At 44.3% G+C, this 25,591-nt stretch overlaps 1 protein-coding gene across 4 annotated transcripts in view; it reads right to left on the bottom strand.

Annotated features, from left to right (window-relative positions):
- ASTN2 (astrotactin 2) overlaps positions 1-25,591 on the bottom strand; it is an 899,407-nt gene that overhangs the window by 335,390 nt on the left and 538,426 nt on the right. For all 4 annotated transcript variants that reach the window (XM_068552572.1, XM_068552571.1, XM_068552573.1 and 1 more), the window contains one exon: positions 24,873-25,023. In XM_068552572.1, the coding sequence (XP_068408673.1) occupies positions 24,873-25,023 (151 nt within the window). The remainder of the gene's footprint in view (positions 1-24,872; positions 25,024-25,591) is intronic.

Here is a 25,591-nt window from a genome sequence, read left to right as displayed (position 1 = left end):
TTTTCAATTTTCTTGACATTTTCAAAGAATCTTTTTTTTTTTTTTTTTTTGGTTTCATTGACTTTATCTATTTTTCTGTTTTCAATTGCATTGATTTCCTTTCTTCTGTTTGCTTTGAGCTTCTTTTGTTCTCCTTTTTGTAGGTTCTTGAGGTGGGAACTTAGATTATTAATCTGAAACTTTTTAACTAATGTATGCATTTATGGTTGTAAATTTCCTCCTTATTAAATATAAAGACTTTAAGGAAAAGATGAATTACTGTGCTAGCTGTGTCCCACAAATTTTGATATACTGTATTTTTATTTCATTCAGTTCAATGTATTTTCAATTGCCCTTGAGACTTCCTCTCAACCCATGGATTATTTAGAAATGTGTTGTGTAGTTTCCAAGTATTTAGAGATTTTTTTGTTATCTGTTATCGCTTTCTAGTTTGATTCTGTGATGGCTGGAGAACACACTCTGTATGATTTAAATTCTTTAAATTTGTTGAGCCTTTTACCAAGGCCCAGAATAGGGTCTATCTCAGTACATGTCCCATAGGTACTTAAAAAGAATGTGTATTCTGTTGTTGCTGCACAGAGTGTTAACTAGATCCTTTTGGTTGCAGGTGTTACTAACCTAATCTATAACATTGCTAACTTTCTGTCTAAGTGTTGTATCAGTTGTTGAGGGAGGGGTGTGGAAGGATCCAACTGTAACTGTGGATTAGTCTATTTTTCCTTTCAGTTCGATTAGTTTTTGCTTCATACATTTTGTAGCTCTGTTGTCTGATGCATAAATACCTATGATTTCTATGTCTTCCTGGTGGACAACCCTTTCATTATTATACAGTGTCCTTCTCTGATAACTTTCTTTGCTCTAAGGCCTACTTTATATGATATTAATATAGCTGCTCCAGCTTTTGTTTGCTATGTATATGTCTTTTCTGATCTGGTTACTTTCAACCTGCCTAAATCATTATATGTGAAGTGAATGTCTTGTAGAGACCATATATTTGGGTCATGATTTTTAACCCACTCTGCCAATTTCTGTCTTTTAATTTGTGTATTTAGATCATTTACATTTAACGTGATTATTGATAGTTTAGAACTTAAGTCTACTGGTTTACTTTCTGTTTTCTCATCTCTACTTTTCATTTCTCTGCTTTCTTTGTCTTACCTTCCTGTGGGTTACTTGAACATTTTTTAGAAATTCTTTTTAATTTATCTATAATATTTTGGGGTACATCTCTTTGTAAAGTTTTTAGTGGTTGTTCTAGTATGCATAACTTACCATAGCGTACTGGTGCCATTATTTTACCAGTTTAAGTGATGTGTAGAAAGCTTACTTCCCTTGGGACTTCCCTGGTGGCGCAGTGGTTAAGAATCTGCCTGCCAATGCAGGGGACATGGGTTCGAGCCCTGGTCTGGGAAGATCCCACATGCCACAGAGCAACTGAGCCCATGTGCCACAACTACCGAGCCTGCACTCTAGAGCCCGTGAGCCACAACTACTGAGCCTGCATGCCACAACTGCTGAAGCCCACGCACCTAGAGCCCATGCTCTGCAACAAGAGAAGCCACCACCATGAGAAACCCGTGCACTGCAACGAAGAGTAGCCCCTGCTCACCGCAACTAGAGAAAGCTTCCGTGCAGCAACGAAGACCCAACGCAGCCAAAAATTAAAAATAAATAAATTTTTTTAAAAAAGAAAGCTTACTTCTCTTTATGTCCCTTTATCCTCTCCCATTTATAACATAATTTTCTTAAATATTCCTCTAAATATACAGTTGTCCCTTGGTATCCATAGCAGATTGGTTCCAGGAGTCCACACAGATACCAAGCTCCACCGATGCTCAAGTCCCTCATATGGCCTGGTCCAATAAATACACTCAGCCCTCCACAACTGCAGGTATCCCATCCACAAATTCAAACAGCTGGGAAATTTACATCAGAGGTTGGTGGAATCCGTGGATGTGAAACCTGGAGGTATTGGGTAGACTGTATGTAGAATCACATCAGATACTGCTATCATTTTGGCTTTAACCATCAAACACAATGAAGATAAGTCAAGAGGAGAAGGAAGGTCTAATGCATTTACCTATATTTTTGCTGACTGTGTTTTCTTCCTTCCCAGTGTTCCAAGATCCCTTCTTTTACGACTTCCTTTCTGTTTGGTAACTTTCATTAGCCATTTATTTAGACTAAGTCTGCAGGTGATAAATTTTCTTAGGTTTCCTTCACCTGAGAATGTCTTCATTTCTCCTTCATTTCTAAAGGATATTTTATTGGACATAGGATTCTGGATTGACAGCTCTTTTTTATTTAGCACTTGAAAAATGTTGTGCCACTTCCTTCTGGCCTCCATGATTTCTTATGAGAATTCCACCATCATTCAACTTGTGTTTCCCCTATAGATGTCATCTCTCTCCCCTTGCTTTTAAGATTTTCTCTTTTGAAAAACTAAAGATATTTTCAGAAATTTGACTATGATGTGTTGGTGTGGATTTCTTTGTGTTTATCCTTGAGTTTGCTCAGCTTTTTGAATCTGTTAGAATGAGTCATTTTGCTAAATTGGAAGTTTTTAGCCATAGTTTCTTTGAGTACTTTTTTAGTCCTGCTCTCTTTCTTCTCTTCTTCCGGGCCCCCAATGACACAAATGTTAGATCTTTTTTCACAGTCCCACAGGTCCATGAGACTGTGTTCATTCTCTTCTCCAATCTATTTTCTCTTGATGTTCAGAGTAGGTAATTTCTACTGTTCTACCTTTCAGTTCATTGATTATTTCCTTGTCCTCTCCATTCTGCCGGTGAGTCAATCCACTGCATTTTGTAAATCAATTATTGTATTTTTCAGTTACATAATTTCCATTTGCTTCTCCTTTGTATCTTTTACTTCTTGGCTGAGATTTTTTTTTTTTTTCCATTTGTGCGTACAATTGCTTGCTTGAGCATTTTTATGATGGCTATTCCAACATATTTGTCAGATAATTCTAATATCTTTTTTTATCTTGGTAGTGGCATTTACTGGTTGTCTCTTTTCATTCTGTTTGAGGTCTCCCTAGCTCTTGGTATGACAAGTGATTCCCAATGGAAACCTAGCTATTTGGGACATTATGGTATATTATTTTTAAAATTCTGAATCTTAAATATGTTTTTTTAAATCTGGCTTTTTCCGTCACTGCTCCAGCAGGCGAAAGGGGAGACACACCTTGTTATTGTCAGGGAGAGGCAGAATCCCAGTTTCCCCACTTGGCCTCCACTGATACCCAAGAGGGAAGGGTCCTCATTACTGCTGGGGGGTGGTGGGAAGCTGACTCCCTGTGAGGACCCCACTGAGAGTTTCCTGGATGGGAGTGGTAGGTGTGCTGAGTTACTGGTCCCCACTGACACCATCTGGGTGGGATGGAGGGTGGCTTCATCGCTACTGCCCAATGGTCAATGGTCCTGACTTTCTACTAGGCCTCCTCTGGCAATACCTCAGCAGGGAGGGGAAAAGTACCCTATTACTGAAGGTTGGGGTGAAGTCCAGGCTCTTTATTTAGTCTCCCCTGACACTGGATGGACCTTGGATGGGGGTAGGAGGGTTGCTCATTACCTCTCAGTGGGGATTAAAGTCCTGGCTCCTTACTTGACCTTGTCTGACACCACCCCAGCAGGAAGGGGGAACTGGGTTGGCAGATGGTCTCAGTACAGCCTGCCAGGGATGGAATCTAGTTCTCTCCTTGGCCTTTATTAGCACGGGTGGGGGAGGAGGCATGTTGTTATCGTTGTTAGTATTATTATAATTATCTGTGATGTTTGGCCTGAATAGAATGGTTAGTATCTAAAATTTTCTATCTTGGTCAGCTGCCCTTTTCCTGATACTTTGCCTTAAGAAAGCAGGCTTTTTTTTTTTTTTTCTTTTCGTTCGCTTGTTTGTGTCTTTATCTATCAGCCTTTCTGAGTTGCTGTCTCCTTGAGCTCCAAGTTTGGCGCCTATGAGGCAAAAAGAAAACCCAGGGAACGACCACTATGTCCTTCCTTGTGTCTCAAAAGCCCTAGCTGGTCTGCCGCCTTCTTTTCTCTCCACTTCTCACAGTCTTCCATTTGTTTTATATATAACCTCCAGAGTTCTTAGTTGTTTTTAGTGGAATAGAGAAAAGAACTCCACTCCCCGCCACAGCCTATTTTTGCACAGCCCCAGAGCTAAAAATGTTTCTTTACGTTTTTAAAGTTTTTTTGTTTGTTTGTTTTGTTTGATTTTTAAAGAAGACTATGAGACACACACACACAAGAGGACCACGTGTGACTTGCAAAGCCTGAAATATTTACTACGTGGTCCTTTACACAAAAAAGTTACTGACCCCGGGCTTCTGTCATGAGAAGGCGTCTCAAGTTTATTCAAGTATAACCGGAAGGCACTGGAGGGTTGTTGGCAGAGGAGTAAGTGATTTGACTTGCTACTTTGAAGAGATTACTGAAGTAAGTGAATTCAGTTATCTCTAAGTACTTTCTTAGAGCTCACAGAAGGAGCCCTGGGAGGTGGGCTCTGGGGGACAAGGCGTGGGCAGGAGAAAGGGGGCAGGTCCAGCTGAGAATAACCCCATTCCCTGGAGTGCTGTTCCTTTGCCTGAGGCTTTATAGTAGGTAGGTGAGAGGGCTTGGGGTCTAACTCAGGTCAGCTGGGCTCCAGAGCTTCGCAGCCCCCATCCTGCCCCATCTCAGAAGGGAACCCACAGGAAGACCCTGGGCCTGGGTCCCTAAGGCTTAAAGCCTCAAGGATCTTAGCAGGTGGAGGGGAGGCAACTGGGGGATTCCCAGCTGTTTCCAGCACAGGCAGGCCCTGCCCTGCTCTCTCCAGCCTCCTCCTCCATCCCCTGTGTTCCTTCCCAGCCTGACTTTTCATCTGCACCAAGCCATTTGTTTCTGTTTGTAATTATGCATTTTAATGTTCATTAATTATGGAACGCAAATTGCTCCGAGCGCAAAATTTGTAATGAGCTGTCCCACCACCCCACCCCCAAGTCTAGAAGGTGGACCAGCTGTTCTAAGCAGAAGAAAGAACAACCAGCTTGCAAAACAGAATAACTTTTCCTGGGGCCGGATTGACTCATGTAGGGAATAAGCCTGGGGGATTTCCCAGTGGTGCTGGAGGAGGAGCCCTGCCCCTCCCTGGGGCTCTGAGCTGCTTGGTTTGTACCAAAGCAACTATGGATCTTGAAAAGGGGAGAAGTAGGTCTAAAGTATTTCAGAAGAAAATGGAGAGTTTCCTTTGATTGAGGGAGCGCACTTTAAGAAATCACAAGGATGCCTCCAAACCTGCCTGACCATGGGCAAAGCTTTATCCTCGTCCAAGGGCTCCGGAAGCATCTGCTTTCTCTCGCATTGCCAATGCAAGCGGAACGACGGTACTACCTCCTGGGAAGAGCGCTGCTTCCTAACAGTAGCACTGCCCCATAAGATCACGGTCAAGATTAAATGAGACAATGGCAACTGTGAGCTTAGACGTGAATGAAAGGCTGAGCACGCTGGCAGCTACACAGCCTCCCCACAGCTGCGAGTAAAATCCGGCCAAACCATTTCCTTGCTGTGTGCCCTGGCTTCCCTGAGCCTTGGTTTCCACATCTCTCCACTGGAGAGAGTCACTCCTACCTCTCTGGGCTTGTGAGAGAACCAAGCTAGATCATGTACCTGACACATACCTGCCGCAAGGGCAGGTGCTCAAAAAAACGGTAACTCCTGTTGTGGATAGCTCATTACTTTCCCCCAGATAGGAAATACATTCAGGAAGCAATGGAAGGAGACCCATTACATGTGGAGAGGAGGCAGAACACCGCCACAGGCAGCTTTTGCTTTTCCCATCAATGCTAAGGTAGGACCAATATCATCCTATTCACTTTTCAGGTGAGGAAACTAAAGCCCAGAGAGGCCAAGTGACTTGCCTAAGGTCACACAGCAAGGGAGAGGCAGGCTGTGCCCACCACTGAAGATTCCCTAATTGTAAATGAGGTGCTTTTTCCCCTGATCCACATGGAGGTGGCCTGCCTGTGATGTCGCAAGTGGTTCAGACTGGCTTGGGCTACACAAGGATTCTGAGAACCTTATGGGAAGGTCCCTATGATGAGTTAACGAGGGGACTCAGAGAGGATGCTGGCAGGATAGTCTTGGATGCACAGATCAGATACAGAATCCTGGGAAGAGGAAGAGGAAGGGAAGGAAGCAAGGAAGGAAATGAAATGGCTATTTATCGAGCACCTCCCATGGGCTGCATATTTCCCATGTGCTATGTCTACAAATCCCCACAACAAAACTCAGAGGCACCTCTGAGATGCACCCATTTTGTTGGTGAGGTCAGTAAGGATCACAGGCGCTGAGTCCTTTAGTAAGAACCGCCCCGTTGATTAGAGACTGAGTGAGCCTGATTCTCCTCATCCCAGGAGGCCCCTGGAGTACCGCCAGGAATGGGAGCGAGTGGGGAAGCTCCCCGTCCCCCGCCCCCTCCCGCTCAGCTCAATCTGTCAGCAGGGCCTGTCTATTACTGCCGACATTGATTTGGACAACCGGGCCAGTCGAGAACCCATAATTACTGGGAGTCTTAATCAACTCATGTCAATTCAGCTGCCGCTCAATTTGTGCTGGGCTGCAAAGCTGACACGGAGGGAGGGTGCTGGCATGCAAAAAGGGATTCCAGGGATCAATAATAGTCCAGGGTAGTGTCTGTCTGCAGCTGCTGGCACCACCAGAGGGCCTCGGACCCGAGTGGAGAAGGCAGAGCCCGCCTGCCTCAGTCCCGAGGAAAGCTCCCAGGCACGTTGCCCCAAGCGCCACCCTGCCTCATCTGTCCCTCCACCCGCATCTGGAAACCACCTGGGCCAATGCCCAGCATTGTCTGCTGTAGGCAGGGTCCAACCTCAGTACCTTTGTCCATGCTCTGCCCTCATCCGGGCCTGCCCTCCTCTTTCTAAAGAATCGTATGTATCCTCTAAGTTACAGCTCAAACAGCCCCCCTCTGTGGATGCCTTCATGAGCTCAAGAAGCAGAAGGATGCTGAGGAGACAGAAAGAAATGAAGTCTAATCCAGACGCTGCTACTGCCTAGCTGTGTGACTTTGGGCAAGTCACCACACCTTTCTGATCTTGCTTTCCCCACTTTACAATGGACCTGATAATAAATAACGGCCTGCTGGGTGTTGTTAGGAATACCTGGTGCCATGAGAAGTCCCTGTGTAGAAGTTCTGACTTCCTTTTGATGCCTGGAGTCAGCAAGAATCATTTTTCCTTCTCACCCACGTTAATTATTCTTCTAGTACAAACTCTGTTCTGCCAGGTCAGATGGTTTCTGGTTCACAGTCTGCCTCCCTCTGAGCCTATGCGCTATTTCAGGGCAGAGAATGTAACACACACAGCTTCCGCCTGTCAGCACCGCCCCAGTGCCCAGCACAGGGGAGGGAGACACCCCGTGTGCACTTTGGGGTCAGGCAGGAACCCCACCTGGTGTTGCCATTTAACTAGCTGTGTAATATCAGTCACTTCATTAACACTTTGAGTCTCAATATTCTCAGTGTGAAATGAGCCTAATTATATCTACTCAATAGAATGCCTGTGGGGGAAATAAAAAGTTAGACATTTAATGTCTGTTACATAGTGCCTGGTACGGGGTAAAATGTCCATTGTTATAAAAGTTTAGGTATCATGACTATGATCACTCCATACTCAATGCTTGGTAAATATTTTTGCAATGTAATAAAATGTCTGGTTATGTTGTTTCGTTTTGGCCTCTGTTCCAGTGAAATGCCAACAGGCCATTCTCCCCACATGCCAGCCATCTGTGCAGCTTCAACATGTTCCTACTGAAGACACGAGGAAGGAAATTCAAAGGCTCTGAGCACCTATGCAGGCCAGGCACTACACGAGGTATCTTCACTAGTCTACTTTGCTGAAGCCGGCAACCCTATGAGCCTGCTATCATTAGCCTAATTTTGCAGAAGAGGAAACAGGTTTTAGGGCCAGAAGTGCTTTTCCCAGGTCACTCAGCTTTCCAGGAGCAGAGCTGGGGTGCAAACACAGGTGTGTCTGACTCTAACCCCACGCTCTCTCCACTCACCACACCACCCCTGTCCTATGGAGACACAAAGAAGCATCCAGACCAACAGAGGAAGTGGGTAAACCCTGAGCAGCTTATGCTCGGTTTTTGCTCAAGAACAGTACTGAAATACAGGGAACTACATTCAATATCCTGTGATAAACCAGAATGGAAAACAATATGAAAAGGAATATATATAGATGTATAACTGAGTCACTTTGCTGTACAGCAGAAATTAACACACTGTAAATCAGCTACAGTTCAATAAAATTAAAAAAAAAAAAAAAAAAGAATAGTTCTGAGATAGCAATACAAGCAGACCCCAGAGACGCTGCGGCTTCGGTTCCAGAACAAAGCAATAAAGTGAATATCCCACTAACATGAGCCAGATGAACTTTTTGGTTTTCCAGTGCATATAAAAGTTATGTTTACACACTTAATAGATAATGCTATGGCACACTTAATAGACTATGTCTAAAAAACAATGTACATACTTTAATTTAAAAATACTTTATTGCTAAAACATGCTAACCATCGTCTGACAATGCAGTGGGGCCACGACACTTCAGTTCATAAAAACTGCAGCATCTGCGAAGCGCAATAAAGCAAAGCGCAATGAAACGCGGAATGCCGGGAGTGGCGGAAAGCATGGCTGGGTTTGCTCACAACATGTTGATCAAGCCTGGCTGTATGAATTTATAGTCGCCTGCCTTTCCCATCAGAGGAGCCCAGGGAGTTGGAAGACACAGGTTACGGTCCCTGCTTTGGGCACTTCCCTTCTCTGGCCCTCAGTCCTCCCATCTGTGCAGTGAGAAAGCTGGCCGCTGGTCTCCAAGGGCCCTTCCAGCTTGGACATCCTATGGTTCTCTGCAAGCGGCCGACAGGGATTCCCAGGGAGGTCAGGTGATAGGTTCTGATAGTCAGTGGCACCTGAGCTGGGGAACCGTGGAGAAGGTTATTCTAGAGGGAGCAGCTTGAGAACATAGCTTGCAGCTCACTCCTACAGCCTGGGCACCCTTCTGGTGGGAGTCATCAAGACTTCTGCAACTCTCTGGAGCCCCCCAGGGCCCTGCGTGGGCTGGGTGTTCAGTCCAGCAAATGCTTATTCACAGCCTGCTGTCCTCCAGGCCATCACATCTATAAAACCTTAGCCCCAGCTCTCAAGGAGCATCTATTCCAAAGGGTGGGGTGGGGGGCATGGGGAGAAAAATAAGTGCACACATTCTTACAGCCCTTGAGGTTTTCTATATGGTACAAAGAAGCACCGAGAGCTGACAGAAGGGAGGCCAGGGAACACTCTCCCAAGAAAATCTGCCAGGAGTCCTGACGAATGTCTATTCAATAACTGTCTAGTGATGATAATAAATAGCCTTTGTATAGCTCATTAATAATAATAATAGCTAACACCTAATAGTGCTTACCGTGTGCCAGGCACTGTTCTCAATGTGTTATGAATATTAATTCATACTGTTAACCCCAGCCTGATGGTGCAGGTACACTACTCTCCTTATTTTTCAGAGAAGGAAACTGAGGCACAGACAACTTTTGTCACTTGTCCCAAGGCCACAGGGCACGTAAGTGACAGAGCTGAGATATCCAGTCACGCTATGCTGCTTTTCACATGTGCATTAAGGTTTCTAAAGTACTTTTCCATTCATTACATTGTTTTAACTTCATGGGACTGCAAGGTAGAGACTCGGATCCCAGTTGGAAGAAGAGGACCCTGAGATGTGAGATGTCCGAGGACTTGCCAAGGTCACACGGTGAGCGGGTGTGGGGTGGAGTGGAGCTCATACACTGAGCTCAGGTCTGTACCATCCCAACGCTGCGCCTGCTGGGCTGACAGCGAGACACCCCCCCCACCCGTGAAGAAGCCCCTCTTGTCAAGGTCGGGGCTGTAATCACTGACACCTGGGTTTAGGCACTTTGTGGTTTCAGGGCGCTGGGAGGGAAACGGACATTTATGATGCTCTCCCCACATGCCAGACACATTGCTAGGGTATATTATCTTATCCAATCTCCACCACCACTCAGAAAAGGATGTACTATTATTTTCACCACTCACAAATGGGAAACAGGCTTGAAGAGAGATGGCTTTTTCCAGGTCTACACTATAGATGCTTGGATTTCTTTTAGTTTTCAGAAGCCTCCTGTCCTCTTTCCTCTGTGAGTGGCACAGAGCAAAAGGGCATTTTGACAAGGTATGCCTGCTTCAGACCTGTGTGCAAGGGGGCACTTGAGGAAAATGGCCTTGGACGTGATCTGAGCGCTTAGTATGGAGCCAGGCCCCATTTTAAGCAGTGAACATGCATTAACTCATCTCTTCCTCGGTGGTGGAAACTATTACCATGCACACTTAGATAGGGAAAATGAGGCACAGTGAGGTTCGTTCACTTGTCCAAGGTCACGTTGCCAGTAAGTGGGTGGCAGAGACAGAAAATCCAGCACCAGGGTCTGTTTCCTTAACCCTTTGGTTGTACTTCTTCATACAATGACCATGAAAGGTAGGTACTATTACGTAACCCCTTTTTTGATACTGGGAGACTAAAACAAAGAGGTTTAAGGCAACCTGTCCCCAATACTACACTGTAAGTGGCAGGGTCAGGATTTAAACCCACACAGCTTGACTCCAAAGAATCCCCTCTTATCCACTCCTATGCCTCGTCAAGAGCAAGACATCCAAGGGCCACAGCCAGGTCCTTGATAGGACAGGCTGGAGATGCGGACTTCTCAGTACCTGCTGGGTTTCACTGGCTGGTTTCCCTTCCGAAGCCTTTGTAACTAAAAACTCAATTTGCGGCTTAAGGCTGTGTCCTCATGCTGCACCTTCTCATTGATCCCCCGGACTCTGCGTGAAGAATGATTTTATAAGCTAGTTGGCTTTGAAACGCAGGGAGTAGCAGCCATTGAACATATGCCTCTGTGGGTATATATTTATTCAGCGTATGTGGAGTGTAATTTTGGGCAGTTTGCATATTTTATTTTTTGTGTGTGTCGCAGAGAGCAAAAAGAGAAAGGAGGAAAAAAATCCACCCCAGAATGGAGACAGATGTCACATATGTTGGACCCTGAGGTTCCCCAATCCAACGTTTCGGGAATGGAGGTGGGCGGATGGGAATTTACAAGCGCTGAGAACCAAGCGTCAGCTCTGATGCTCTCACATCCCTGCCGCCCACAGCAGGGCACTAAGCATCCAGCCCCACGGCGGCATCCTTCAAGACTTTAATTCCACAACCTCCCCAGTGGTCTGTCTGACTCTGTCCTCTAGCTACTATTTACTGAGTAGTAAACATCGGCCAGACCCTGGGCTAAGCACACACCATTCCAATCCCACTGAGCCATCCCCTCACCCCATGTTGTAGTGCAGGGCAGTGCACGTGAGAACACTGACATTTCGTTGTCCAGTGTCATCAACTACGGCAACACGGATCTGTGCTCCAGGAAGCCCATCCGCCCACCAGTGCTCTCGACTTTTCCATCAAGGTTACCAGAGCCCCTCAGATTCAGGTTCTGATCCCAATGCCGCCCATTCCCATCTGAGGGACACTGGGTACGCCACCTCTTTTCCTGAGCTGGCTTCCGCGCTCTCAGAATGGGGATGGTGTTAGCATTTGGCTGGGGTGCCGTGAGGATTCCAAGATCCAAAGTTACACTTACAAGCAGCTTAAGAGACATTTGTTCTTTTTCTCTCTCTAACCCCATCCCCTGCCTAAAAGGTTTTCCTCTCACCCAGGATGAACCCAGGATGTAACATTTTAAAGTATGCCCTAGGAAAAGCCTGCAAGGTTTTGGACCAGCTGGAAAAAAGAAAACTAGTATGTTCACATGGGTGCCAAAGATTCAAAGGACAGGACGCAACAGCCTAGGCCAGAGTCTACACCAGAGGGAATCATTAGGAGAACGTTTATTGCGTGTTTGGGCTGTAAGGAAGCATCCACATGAGATTCATGATGGTAGGACCAAAGCATCATTTTTTAGCCAGGTAAATAGATTGTGAGCTTTTTGCTGCCAGGACACAGTTCATTGCTGTAACTTTGGAGCCTAACAGAGTGTCCTACATATAGTAGGTACTTGGAGGTTACATTGTAAATGCAGCTACAATTTGAATAAAACTGTGAACCAGCTGATAGCCAATTTTGGCCTCAACCAAAGAAGAATATCAGTTTTACCTAGCTTAATGAGATGTGTTGGATGCTAGGTAATCCACCACCAACAATCAAAAGAATAAAATAAATTGTTCTCTGTATACATAGGTGGGAAAACTATAAAGAAAAGATAAAGGACTTGATTAGCATGAAGGTCTGGAGGGGAAGAGGAGCTAAAACGGGAAATAGAGAAACAGTGGGTGTGTTAGGGGAGGGCTTGTGGAATGCAGGCGATATTCTATTTCTTGACCTGGGTGATGGGTATTACTTAATTACTACTGATGAAACGGCATGTAATGTTTTACCCATTTTTCCACATGTCTATTATATTTCATAATAAAATTGCTAAATTATATTATGCAAAATTTTCTACCTGTTATGCAAAAATTTCTATCTATTATGCTAAAATTTCTATCATGTAGAAAAGCTACTAAAAGGAAATATTGAAATGTTAATGGTGACTATTGGAGGTGGTATAACTATGGGTGATATTTTTCTTCATTTTCCTCCCTCTGTATTCTAAACATTCTTAATATGTGCATATAATAATTTTATAATTGAAACAAATAAGTTTTTAATTGAGATGCCTCATTATCTAAACGAGGCAACAACAGAATCATGGAGGTTGGTTACAACACTCCTGCCTGAAATTCCACCCTGTGGACAACCCCATCTTCTCCCTAAGGTTTACTGTGCACAAAAGAACAACTGTCCAAGGGAGGGTGGGGAAGGGTACAAGTCCCAATGGCTGTTGTATAGGCTGACCTTTGGGTTGTTTCCTCTAGGGAGGCAAGCACAGCTTTGATTTACAGACTGTTGCAGGGAAGGAAAGAGCCCCAGAGAGAATCTAGTTAAAGTCTCTGAGTTTGTAGAAAGCATAAAGGGTTTAGCTAAGAACGCAAAATAAGTAGAGCCACGCAGAGACAGAGGATCATGTTACAACCTAGGTCTATACCATCCCCAGGACAGTGGGCTCCTGAAATCACCTTTCCTTTCAATGATGGTGAAAAAAAATTCTTGACTCAGTGGAAGGCAGAAGAGGATCCCAGGTCCCCTAGCTCACCAAGCTCCTCTCTATCCAATTGGTACTGGCCCTGACAAGTGAGGTTACATAACTGTGTCTGGCTGGTACCCAGCTATTCAAACTGGGCTCAGCCAACAACATTATAAGGCACAAGGACCATTCCTAGTTTATGGACAGACAAGATAACAAAGGCTCAGATACATTCGGCAATTTGCCCAAAGTCACCCAAATTCCCAGTGAAAGGGATGTGATTTGAACCCAAGTCTGTATCACAGCCAAGTCTGCTCTTTCCTCTGGACTGGAATTCTGATTAACTAGCCCACTTCCCAGGAAACATATATAACTCTATCCAGGTGCTATTTTCTCAGTGAGTAGAAAGGCTAATGACTGTTTTATGAAACCTTCTCACTGTTTGCTCCCTCAAGGCTAAAAGGTTTCATGATCGTGGCTGGTGGCAGGAGTCCAGTTATTCTTTTTCCTGTGCTCCAAACAGTTTGCCATCCCTGGACAACTTCTATGGTCTCCAAGAATATCTGGGCTGGTGGGGGAAGACTTATGAAGGCAGGGTTCAGGAAGAAGCTGGAGAATACAGGAAAAAAAAGATAACTTTTCAAATTAACAACAATAGTGATGATGACATCATTTCTCATCCACTTATCCCAAGACCCATGATAAAAGATAAAAGAATGATGATAAAAAATAAAAGAAGGATACTACATGTGTGGAAGAGAGGGTCCTAGATTGGAATTCAGGACACCTGGGTTCAAGCCAAGCATTGCTCTTATGTTTTCTGGCCTCAGTTTGCTCATCTTAATTTTTGACATACGGAAAAGGGTTTACATATGGTTAAGATCAAGTTAGGGAGCCAGTTTAAAAAGAAGAAAGGGAAATGCTCTTTGAAAAGCATGTATAAAGAAATGCAGTTCTGACATATAAAGTTACCCCAAAAGGACACGACTGTATACTTTTTATGCTTCCATTTAAAAACTTACAGGTATAAATTCTTATTTATATTTGCATATGCATGGAGGAAAATGTATAGGAAGATATATATATAGCTCAAAGTGTGGCACAGTTATCTCTAAAGTAAGTGATAAAGAGGACCTTGGGGCTTCCCTGGTGGCGCAGTGGTTGAGAATCTGCCTGCCAATGCAGGGGACACGGGTTCGAGCCCTGGTCTAGGAGGATCCCACATGCCGCGGAGCAACTGGGCCCGTGAGCCACAATTACTGAGCCTGCGCGTCCGGAGCCTGTGCTCCACAAGAAGAGAGGCCGCGATAGTGAGAGGCCCGCGCACCGCGATGGAGAGTGGCCCCCGCTTGCCGCAACTGGAGAAAGCCCTCGCACAGAAACGAAGACCCAACACAGCCATAAATAAATAAATAAATAAATAAATAAATAGAGACTTGCACTTATGTGTTAAAAAAAAGAAAAAAAGTAGGACCTTGCTTCTTTTTTCTTTATACATTTCACCAGTGTTTGAATTGGTTTTATTTTATTTTACAATGAGCACGAGTTACTTAAAAGAAAACTAAAAAAAATAAAAAGAAGATTGAAAACTGGATGGGGTAAAATACCTTATAAATGCCAAAATTCTATTACTATAATTAAGACAAACACAATTATTAAAGGTTTCCATTTCAGAGCTAAGAAAAAGCTGTCTAATTATCAGCATTCCAACCGCTATGGAGTCCTTCCTCACAAGCACTCAGCATGGCCACTAAGAACTTCGCAGTCACTGCCTCTGACCCCCTCATGTCCTCAACGAGGTGACAGCCCTGCTGCCTCATTTACTCTTCTCTGCACCATTCCTCTGCTTTGGGACTCTCTTCCACATGCATTTTTGCACAATTCACCAGGCTCTACTTCCTCAAGTATTACTTTTATTCTATCACTCCCTTCTTCAAGGGCCCATTCGGCCCAACACCCTTGAGTTGGATCCAGAACAAAAACCAGCACCCAAAACAGGAAAAGGTTAGAAAGCCAGAGACAGCTACTCCTTTTCATTTTAATCCATCCCATACCTTCACCAAAATCATGGAGCAAGAACGCAATTTGAAACCGTCCTTACAGACTTCTGGAAATGTATTTGAAAAAAATAAAACGCAGAAGGAGCTTTCTGCCCAAAGATGCTCAGAGCACATTGTTTGTAATAAAGTTGGAACACTCAAAATGTCCAACAATAAGACAAAAGTAAATGATGGAATATTCCTGTCCACAGAAATCAGGCAACCACTACACACGATGTTTATGAAGAATCTGCCTCGGTTTAGGATGAGAGTTCTGGCATCAGGCTGCGTGGCTGAAATCCTCTGCTCTAGAATTTGTGAGCTGTGTGAACCTGAGTTATTTGTGTTCTCCCTGCCTCAGTTTTCCTACCTATAAGAAACGGGACAAGAAGGAGACCACGTCAGGGGCTCTGGACACGGCGAGCACTCAGACAATTCGAGCTCTCATCATCACTGCCACCACCATCCTCATCATCCCTGCGTGAAACATCAGATAATAATAATAATAGGGATGACACTTCATGCCTGCTGAGGGCCAGGTGCTGGCCCATTGTGTATGCATTATCTCAGGGAGTCTTAATAGCAGCTTTGCCAGGTATTATTACCCCATTTTGCTCAACAGGAACCCAAGACTCAGAGGCCTTGAGTAATCTGTCCCAAGGTCACACGGCTAGTGAGTGACAGAGCAAGTTTTGGGCCCAGGTTTCTCTGATACCAGAAACTGTGACCTCCTGAAGGCAGAGGTGATGGTAGGAGGAAATACATTCTCTCTCATGGTACCTTCCTAAGGTGAAAAGGTGTTTGATGCAGGTGCATGAAACACACAGTTAAAATGTCAACGATGACTCCAGAGATGTTTACAAAAGGGAAGAGAAGGGATGGAGATCCCCCCCCCCACCATCCCTCTCACTGTATGTTTGTTTTCCCCACCAGCCAATGAGTTAAGCCCTGGCCTCCACCCCATGCTGCCCGTCCCTGCCCTCAGATCTTTCCAATGCTAGAATCACTGCCCTCTGGGAACATATGTCATGAGATTTCAGGGCCCTTAGCAATTCCTCGGGCCCTCTCCAGGCTGGTCCCAAGCTTCCTCTCTGGGTCCAGCATGCGGTCCACACAGATGGCCACCGCCTTCCTGAAGGGCTTTATTCCAGCTTGCAGACAACAGGTGGCAGAACCAGGACTGAAGCTTCTATCCCCTGCCTCCAATTTGGGGCTCTTTTCCTCCACACCATCCTTCTGTGAAGCAAAGGGTAAAACCCATCACTTTGGAAGGGCGGGGGCTGTTCCTTGACTTTAACAGATAATGACTTCCATACAGTAAAACCAGCTTACCAGAAATACCATCAGACCCAGCAAATCTGGGTCCCAAATAAATAAAATGAGGGGGAAAAAATAGAGACAGCTTCAAACGTCATGGGAGGAATAATGTTTAATGTCATAAAAGGGTGCATAGGCTTTAAGAGAATGCCACACATTATAATCTTGGAAACCCCATACTGCACCCGCCTCACCCCCATACGTAGAAGGGAGGAGGGCTTTATTTGAAGTTCTCAAAGAAAAGATGCAAAAGCACAGCTCCCAACTGAAAGAGAACACCCGTCCTTTTCACCTCCCAAAGTCTGAGCCTTGTGTACAGGCATTGAGTCAAGAGGCATAGTTCCAATTTCCTTCTTTGGAAATTTCCTTCACTGACTCTCCCTTTTTCCAATACTCACTCCCTTTTTCTTCCTCCAGATCTCCTGGATACAGACGAGGAAGAAGGAACCCTGGACATTGACGGAGGGTGGGGAGAAGGAAGTGTCCCCTCCTTGTATGCTCCCTGATATGGGGACATTTGCTTTATCCTTGGGGAACTATCCTCAGCCTCTGGAAAGTGCCATCAGATGAGGTAAGAGAGTAGCTCTGGATTTAGATAGACCTGGGTTTGAATTTACGCTCTGGTCAAATTTCTCATGCTTTCTAAATCCCTTTTCCCATGGACAAGACAGGAGTAGTAATCATGCCCATCTCATCAGGCAGCTATGAGGATTCACTGTGATGATGCATTTTAAGCACTTATCCCAAGGTCTGGTCCATAATCAGCACTCAAACACTCTCTAGATGCATCTCCATCAGTGAGACTATTATTGATATATTTGATAGCATTGATTTCTTTATTAACTAATGCCATCGGTACTAGTATTACTGATAAAGGTGCATATAGAAAATTCTCTGTCTGGATAAAGAAGATGTGGTACATATATACAACGGAATATTACTCAGCCATAAAAAGGAATGAAATTGGGTCATTTGTAGAGATGTGGATGGACCTAGGGACTGTCATACAGAGTGAAGTAAGTCAGAAAGAGAAAAACAAATATCATATATTAATGCATATATGTGGAATCTAGAAAACTGGTACAGATGAACCAGTCTGCAAGGGAGAAATAGAGACACAGATGTAGAGATCAAACGTATGGACACAAAGGGGGGAAAGCGGTGGGAGGCGGTGGTGGTGGGATGAATTGGGAGATTGGGATTGACATATATACACTAATATGTGTAAAATAGATAACTAATAAAACTGATTTAAAAAAAAGGCAAATATCTCCTTGAAGCCATTAAAGAAGAGGTTCTTTACACGCACCACACCGCATATGCATGTGGTACTTTCTGGGCAGTGTATATGGTTGAGACAAACAATAATAAAATGATTTGTCAAACAAAGAAAAGAAAAGAAAAGAAAATTATCTGTCTATGGACCTGTTTGAGCAGAAGACACTTTGATGAGGATACCATATAAAAGATGCTTCACCCTTTAAATCCTGTTTCCCAGACCAAGCATCTCGGAAAGAGTCTGCATAAAGATGCTTTGCCTCTTGACTGCATATTTATAAAGATGGTTAATAAGAAAAACGTGACAAGCGTCATTCCTCCTATTTTGGACCCTGGCAAAACCTATCCTGCTTGTACCATGAATCCATCACACCCCCTGTCGCTGACCTGCAGGGATGGAGAGTCCGTTTCTGGGGAGGAAGACCCACTTGGCAGGGCCCAGACCCCACCAAGGCTCAGCCCCGCTCTGCCCGTACAGAAGGGCAGGAAGCCAGGCACACTGGGCCGGGCTTCCCAGTCAGCAAGGCCTGGGCTGTGCTTCAAAGCGATTTCTCACTCTTCTGATTCCCCTTACTTGTGTTCCCTGCTCTTCTTGAGTTTTGTTTCCTTTAATTACAGTCCAATTGCGTCACTGAAAGGGGAAATCATGAGGAATGGAAAGAAGCAGCCTCCCTCTCCCTAACTGAACCAGATGTCAGTCTTCGCTTCCCTCTGAGTGGTGCCAAAGAGGGGCCTGACCTATACTAAATGAAAATTTGTAACTTTACTCATCTTGGCTTTTTAAAAGGCAGCATTTTGTTTTGTTGCCTCTCAGCATTTCAAGGGCAATCAGGGGTCCTCTGGTCCTTCCTAACACCTGGGAGGCCAGATGGCTTTTTAGGTCAAAGTGGGAAAAAAAAAAAAAAAAAAGAGGGAGAAGAGGAAGTGGGAATGTGGTTGGGCGACTTGCAGGGGGTGGGGTAGAGTGGGATGGGTCTGGAATTCACAGGCAGAGCTGGAAAACGACATTAGACACACCTCCTAAAAGATACCATCACTCTATAGGGTCCAGCAAGTGTATAAATCTCTGCACCTCTTTCAGTCCTAAATTTCTAGGAAGGCTCCTAGCACTGCCCTTTCTTCCCACACTCCTTTGCCCTTTTCCCCATACTCCCATTCTCAACCAGTTTCATTTTTCTCATGTGTAAAGTGGAGATAATCATAAAACCTAGCTCATAGGATGACTGGGAGAATTAAATGGGTTAAAATAAGCCAATCACTTAGAATCATGTCTGGCACACAGTCACTGTGAGGATGGTTGCTCTTATAGTACTAGTTTTTCTCTTTTGTAAAATGGATACAATAATACCCATCTAGGGGGGTGGTTATAAGCATTGAACTGCCATGAACATAAGTGAAATGCCACACAGTAGGTGCTCAATGAGTGTTGGTTCTCTCCCACATCTCCTCCCTTCCCTCTGGTGTTCATATCAGCCCTGATGGATATTCTTGTGCAGAGATACAAAGTGACCTGTTCAAGGTCACGCTGCAGCCCTGCCGAAGCCCATCTTGCCTTCTGAACTAGCTTATAAAACAAGGCAGGGCTGTTGTTCTTGTATCCTCTGTTACATTCACAGTGCTGGATACAGTGTTGCTAAGTCAATATTTGGACTGCTACAGTGGCAACGATGATGCTAAAAGGCCATGACCTAGGAAGGTACAACTGCATGGAAGGAGTTTTGTGATCAAATCTTGATTCTATTACTGCTTCCCTACATGAACTTGAGTGACTCCCGCATCTTTCTAGCCCTTTGTTTTTCTGTCTGCATAGTGGGAGAGGTGCTGGCTTGGTTAGAAGATCTCCAGGGTCCCTTCTTGGTCTGTAAGTCCAAGCTGCAGGAAAATGGGTAGATTAAAGATGGCCACACCTTCTTGGCTACTCCTCTCATGGACAAGTGAAGTCCAGTTCATTTCCCTTGAATCTGAGCTGAAATCAATGACCTGTTTGACCAATAGATTGTGGTAGAAATGATGTCCTGGAACTTCTGAGGCTAGGTGCTAAGAAGACCTATAGCTTCTGCCTAGGCTCTTGGAGCACTTGATCTTGGGATATTTCCTTTGCAAATCCAGCCTCCATGGCATGAGAAGCCCAAGCCAAACGGAGACACCATGGGCAAGTGCTCTAGAGATGGACCCAGCTGAGGTCTAACAGAGCCAGGATCAACTGTAAGCCACACCAGCCCCAGAACCAGACATGTAAGTGAAGGGGTCCTCTGGAAAGCAAATCCTCCAGCTACAGATACACTACCTGCCATGGACCAGAGACAAATCACCCAGCTCAGCCCTTTGCATATTCCTGACCCACAACACTGTGAGCAAAACAAACGAGTTGTTTTAAGCCAGAGTTTTTGTTTTTTTTTTTTTAAAGGATAGAAGTTTTTTTTTTTTTTTTTTAATTAATTAATTAATTTATTCATTTTTGGCTGTGTTGGGTCTTCGTTTCTGTGCGAGGGCTTTCTCTAGTTGTGGCAAGTGGGGGCCACTCTTTATCGCGGTGCGCGGGCCTCTCATTATCGCGGCCTCTCTTGTTGCCGAGCACAGGCTCCAGACGCGCAGGCTCAGTAATTGTGGCTCACGGGCCTAGTTGCTCCGCGGCATGTGGGATCTTCCCAGACCAGGGCTCGAACCCGTGTCCCCTGCATTGGCAGGCAGATTATCAACCATTGCGCCACCAGGGAAGCCCGAATTTTTTTTTTTTAACTCATTCTTTTCTTAATGTAATTAATTTTTCAAATTACTAACATTCTCTAAAACTCAGGTATGATCTTCATACAGCCATATTTTTTAAAAATGAGAACTATAAACTGTGTTCTAGATAAACACTGTTCAATAGAACTTCTTTTTTTAATTTTTATTTATCAGAGTATATTTGATTTACAGTGTGTTATTTTCAGGTGTACAGCAAAGTGATATTCATATATATATGTCATATATATTATATATATATGACATATATTTGATGTATATATGACATGTATATAAGATATATATATATATTGTTTTCCAGATTTTTTTCCCATTTAGTTTATCACAGAATATTGAGTAGAGTTCCCTGTGCTATGCAGTAGATCCTTGTTGATCATCTATTTTATATATAGTGGTATGTATATGTTAATCCCAAACTCCTAATTTATCCCTCCCTTGCCCCACCTTTCCCCTCTGGTAACCATAAGTTTGTTTTCTAAGTCTGTGAGTCTGCTTCTGTTTTGTAAATAAGTTCATTTGTATCATTTCTTTAGATTCCACATATAAATGATACCATATGATATTTGTCTTTCTCTGTCTGACCTACTTCACTCAGCATGATAATTTCTAGGTCCATCCCTGTTGCTGCAAATTAGGTTTATTACACAATAACAGAAAATTGGAACACTGACGGTAAGCTGTGAATTGATATTTCTAAAGGGGCTGAGGAGGATATGTTTTGATCACCAGATTGTCTGGGGTTGAGTCCAATACAAGTTTCCTTCTGGAGCTGGGAAAACCAGGATAACACAAGGGAACAGCGGCAGTGAAATGCTTCAGGGGGCAGCAGCTACTCAGAGATGGTGGGCACATCCTCCACAGGGTATCATGATTACGGTTTTCTTTGGTTTTGCCCTCTATCTTGATTAGAATTTTGCAATGTTTATACTGCCACACAGAATAAATGGAACCATAGCTTACTTTTCTAGCTGTGTGTTGCTGACATCATTGTGTTTGTCACATTTAGACCACTTCTAATAGATAACATTTTTTTTTTACTCTTTAGCACATTGAAGGGGAGCACAAGACTCCCTCCCCCTCCCTCTTTTGGTGCTTCATTCACTTTTACTTTCTCTATCCCTGATCAAGAGGTGAGGGTCTCCCTGGAAATAATTAAAAATCAAAATAACAGGATGATTTTTTATATGTTATCTCCAGGATCAACCTCCCTTCCCACATTATTGCTCACCTGCATTAGTGTTCTACTGCTCTTGTAACAAATTACCATGAACATGGCAGTTTAAGAAACACAAATTTATCTTGCAGTGCTACAGGTTAGAAGTAGAAAAAAAGCCTCAGTGGGCTAAATTCAAGGTCTCAACAAGGCTACATTCCTTTTCTAGAGGCTCTAGCTGGAGGGGGTGGGGGTGGAAATCCATTCCCTTGCCTCATCCAACTTCTAGAGACTTTCCTTAACTTATAACCCCCTTCCTCTGTCTTCAAAGCCAGCAATGCGGCATCGCTCTGAATTCCTCTGCTGCCTCCCTCTTCCATATTTAAGGACTTTGGTTGCATTGGGCTCATCCTGATAACTCAAGATAATCTTTCTCTTCAAAATTCAGCTTATTAGCAACTAAATCCATATGTGAGTTGAATTCTCCTTTGTCATGGAAGGTAACATATTCACAGGTTCTAGGCAGTAGAATGTGGACATCCTTGGGGGTCCATTATTCTGCCTACCACACATCCTATGACCCTCCCCAATTTGGGCAGCTGCATGCCTGAGGACCCATTATCCCAGGAGAAGATTAGCACAGCAGAATCAGAACACCAAGCAAGAGAAGGAATTTTTTTTTTTTTTTTTTTAATTTTGGGTTTCAGAAGTTGAGGTCTAATTAGAAGGAATAATGATAATAGTAATAATAGGAAGAATCTGTGATCTGTTAGAGAAGTGGCCTCCCTCCCACCCATAAAGACTACTTGATCTGGGGGGAAGAGAGCCATGTTGGGAGTCAAGCAAGATGACCTTGTTAAAGAGACCCTGTCTCTATTCCCACCAGGCTAATGACATGGGTGGTTGGAAAGGACGAGGGCTGTAGAAAATCAGGTGGGTTTGAAGGATCTGAAGGCAAAGGGGGGATCTGTGTCTCACTTGCCAGATGGTGTCCAGTGGATGGTAAATGTGGTCAAGTGCTCTGCCCTGACATGAAAGCTGCCATCTACAAATGCCTTCATGGTCTGTCTGGATCAAGAGGGCTTCGGCCAGCTCCCCTCAGACCATCATGTCCTGAGGGTTGTGTAGAAGAGCTGCTGGACATTCCTCATTTCCTCAATAGGGTGGGTAAGCTATCTAATGGTTAAAACCAGATGGCCTCAAATGACGAGTGGTGGGGATGAAGAGAGCCGGAAGCAGATACCAGGATGGCCCATGCACCTATAAATCAGGTGGAACAGGGACGTCCTGGCTTATGCCAAAAAGGAGGGAGAGTGATGGACAAGGGCCAGATGAGACAGCAGGTACTGGAGTTGAGAGGTGATGGTCCAGCATCAAGCATCCCCTCACTCCCATGCCTTACAAGTACCTCAGTCCCCTTGAACTTAGACATTCAGGAAGTGGTAGGAGGCAGCACACCTAAACTGACTACAATTACGTTTCCACTGCCAATGGATGGAGCAGAAAATAAATAAAATTCAGTTGTAGAAGCACTATAGGAAATTAAATACATGGTGCTCTTGAATTTTTGTGGCCCCAAATATCATATCATATCCCCTACATAAATACATCAGTAGCTGTGGCTTTCATCATATCACACACAAATGGCACTGGGTAAATCTCAAATAATTTCCAGTTACATTCTTTGGTTTTTCAGAAAACCTGTGAGTTCAAGAGCTATTGCTCTCTTTGAAAGATTAAGAAACTGAGGCTAATGAGGTCAACACAGATTTTAAAGCTCACCAATGACCAGGTCAGGGCGTAAGCCCACTTCACTCAGACCAGCCTTCTTTCCAAGGTTCTTTGCTGCTGTCTCTTCTCAGCTCCTCAGGAAAGCAGCCCAAAGTGGCTCTAACACTGATAGTATTGGACACATGTCCTTGGGCCTCCATCCTGCCACCTTGTGGTGAGACCTTGGAAAGTCACTCTGCTTCCCACATTGGTGGCAAGTATATTGAGGAACAACAACTAATTAGCTCCATTTGGCTCTAGTGGAGAATGAAGTAAAGTGATGGCGAGATTGGAAAGGGGCCAGATCAAGAAGGCACTGAATACCCAGCTAAGGTGTTCAGCTTGTAGGACAATGTTTCCCAAGTGTGCTTCCAACACACTCCCACGTCTCACACATATACACACTCATTACATTGTTACAAATTCAGATTCCTGGGACAGAAACCCATCTATAGAATCAAACATTTCTAGTGTGGAACCTGGAATGTGCATTTTAAACAAGCACCCTTGGTCATTCCTCTAAAACAAATCATCCAGTTAAGGGCCCTCTTCTATAAGCAACAATGATCCTCACATATCTTCTTCTGTGTCCTTATCCCACATTTGATATTAAAGCTCCATGTAAACAAGGCCACCACCCCCTCCTCCATGGCTTTGCCTTGGCCATCCCCACTCTTTTCCTAATGTACGTTGACCCATCTTTTGAAGCCAGTTAAGACACCAACTTCTCCAGGAAGCCTTCTACAAACCTTAGGTCTCAGCTGAAACTTCTCTTCTGCACAGGTGACATGTTCCCCACTGAGTGCACAGAAATAAGGCAGGCCCTACCTCACTCTCAATTGGACTGTAAGCTTCCTGGAAGGCTAAACCCCAGTGTGAATACACTGGGGAGGGCTAAGGCCCCAACTCATTTCCATTCTGAGCACCTTTATACATGATCCTATCCAGAGGTGCTTCTGGAGATTTGTAAACAGAATTCCTTCAAAGGTGTTCATTGTTCTACCTGGGGATTGAGAGTGACCACACCCTCAGACCCTTAATCCAATTAAGAGCTTGCAGCAGATTGATGGATCTTGTACGGGTGGGGCAGGGCAGGGGCAGGGCCTAGGGTGTTGGAGAGCCAGAGGCCAGGAGCTCTCAAGGACCTACCTATTGGGTACTAAAGCTCTAATATCTCATTTCATTCCTCCAACACTTCCAGGAGGTAAGTTTAATTATCCCGCTTTGCAGATGAGGAAACCAAGGCAGCCTGGTGTGCTGAAGGCCACAGAGGTAGGTGCTATGAGTAGCATGATCTTCCTTGACCAGCTGCCCCTCACAGGGAGGGGCCTCCAGCATGTAGCCTTGGCACCTGGGCCGGCACCATGTTCATAGGCCAATGGCACTTACCACACATCCTGAGGAGTCCACCTGGCGGTCAGACACACACTTGAAGTTTCGAGTACAGCCCCCATTGTTCCGAGAGCAGTCACGGACGGGCCCAAAGGAGGACAGCAGGTCATTGATGGTTTCAAAGTATGTGGACAGCATGGCTTCTTCCCTTGGAGAGAAAGGAGATGGTTAAATTCCAGAGACATCTGTATCATTGGGTTAAAAATAATTTTAATGTGCATTTATTACTTTTGAGATCATCATTTATTATACTTACAATGAAGAAAATGAAATACATATTTAAAAAATAAAAGTAAAGAAAAACAAAAAGAAACAAATTCAATAGGTATATCATCATATGACATGATGGTTGTCTAGTTTTTTGTTGTTGTATTTTTTTTGGCTGCACCTCGCGGCTTGTGGGATCTTAGTTCCTTGACCAGGGATCGAACCCCAGCCCCGGCAGTGAAAGTGCCGAGTCCTAACAACTGGACCGCCATGGAATTTCCGATGGCTGTCTAGTTTTGATAAAGAGGAATATAATTGGAACTTGGTACCATTTATTTCATTAATCCTCATAATTTTGCAAAGTAGGCATGAGATTTCCATTTTACTAATAAGTGAACTGTGGCTCAGAAAGGTGAAGTATCATTTACAAAGCCAAGACACGGAAGCAACCTAAGTGTCCATCAACAGAGGAATGGATAAAGAAGAAGTGGTACATGTATACAATGGAA

This window comes from Eschrichtius robustus, chromosome 10, assembly GCF_028021215.1.
Source record: "Eschrichtius robustus isolate mEscRob2 chromosome 10, mEscRob2.pri, whole genome shotgun sequence".
NCBI lineage: Eukaryota > Metazoa > Chordata > Mammalia > Artiodactyla > Eschrichtiidae > Eschrichtius > Eschrichtius robustus.
Note: the sequence above shows the minus strand (reverse complement) of the source record. Positions and strands in the feature narration are given on the sequence as shown.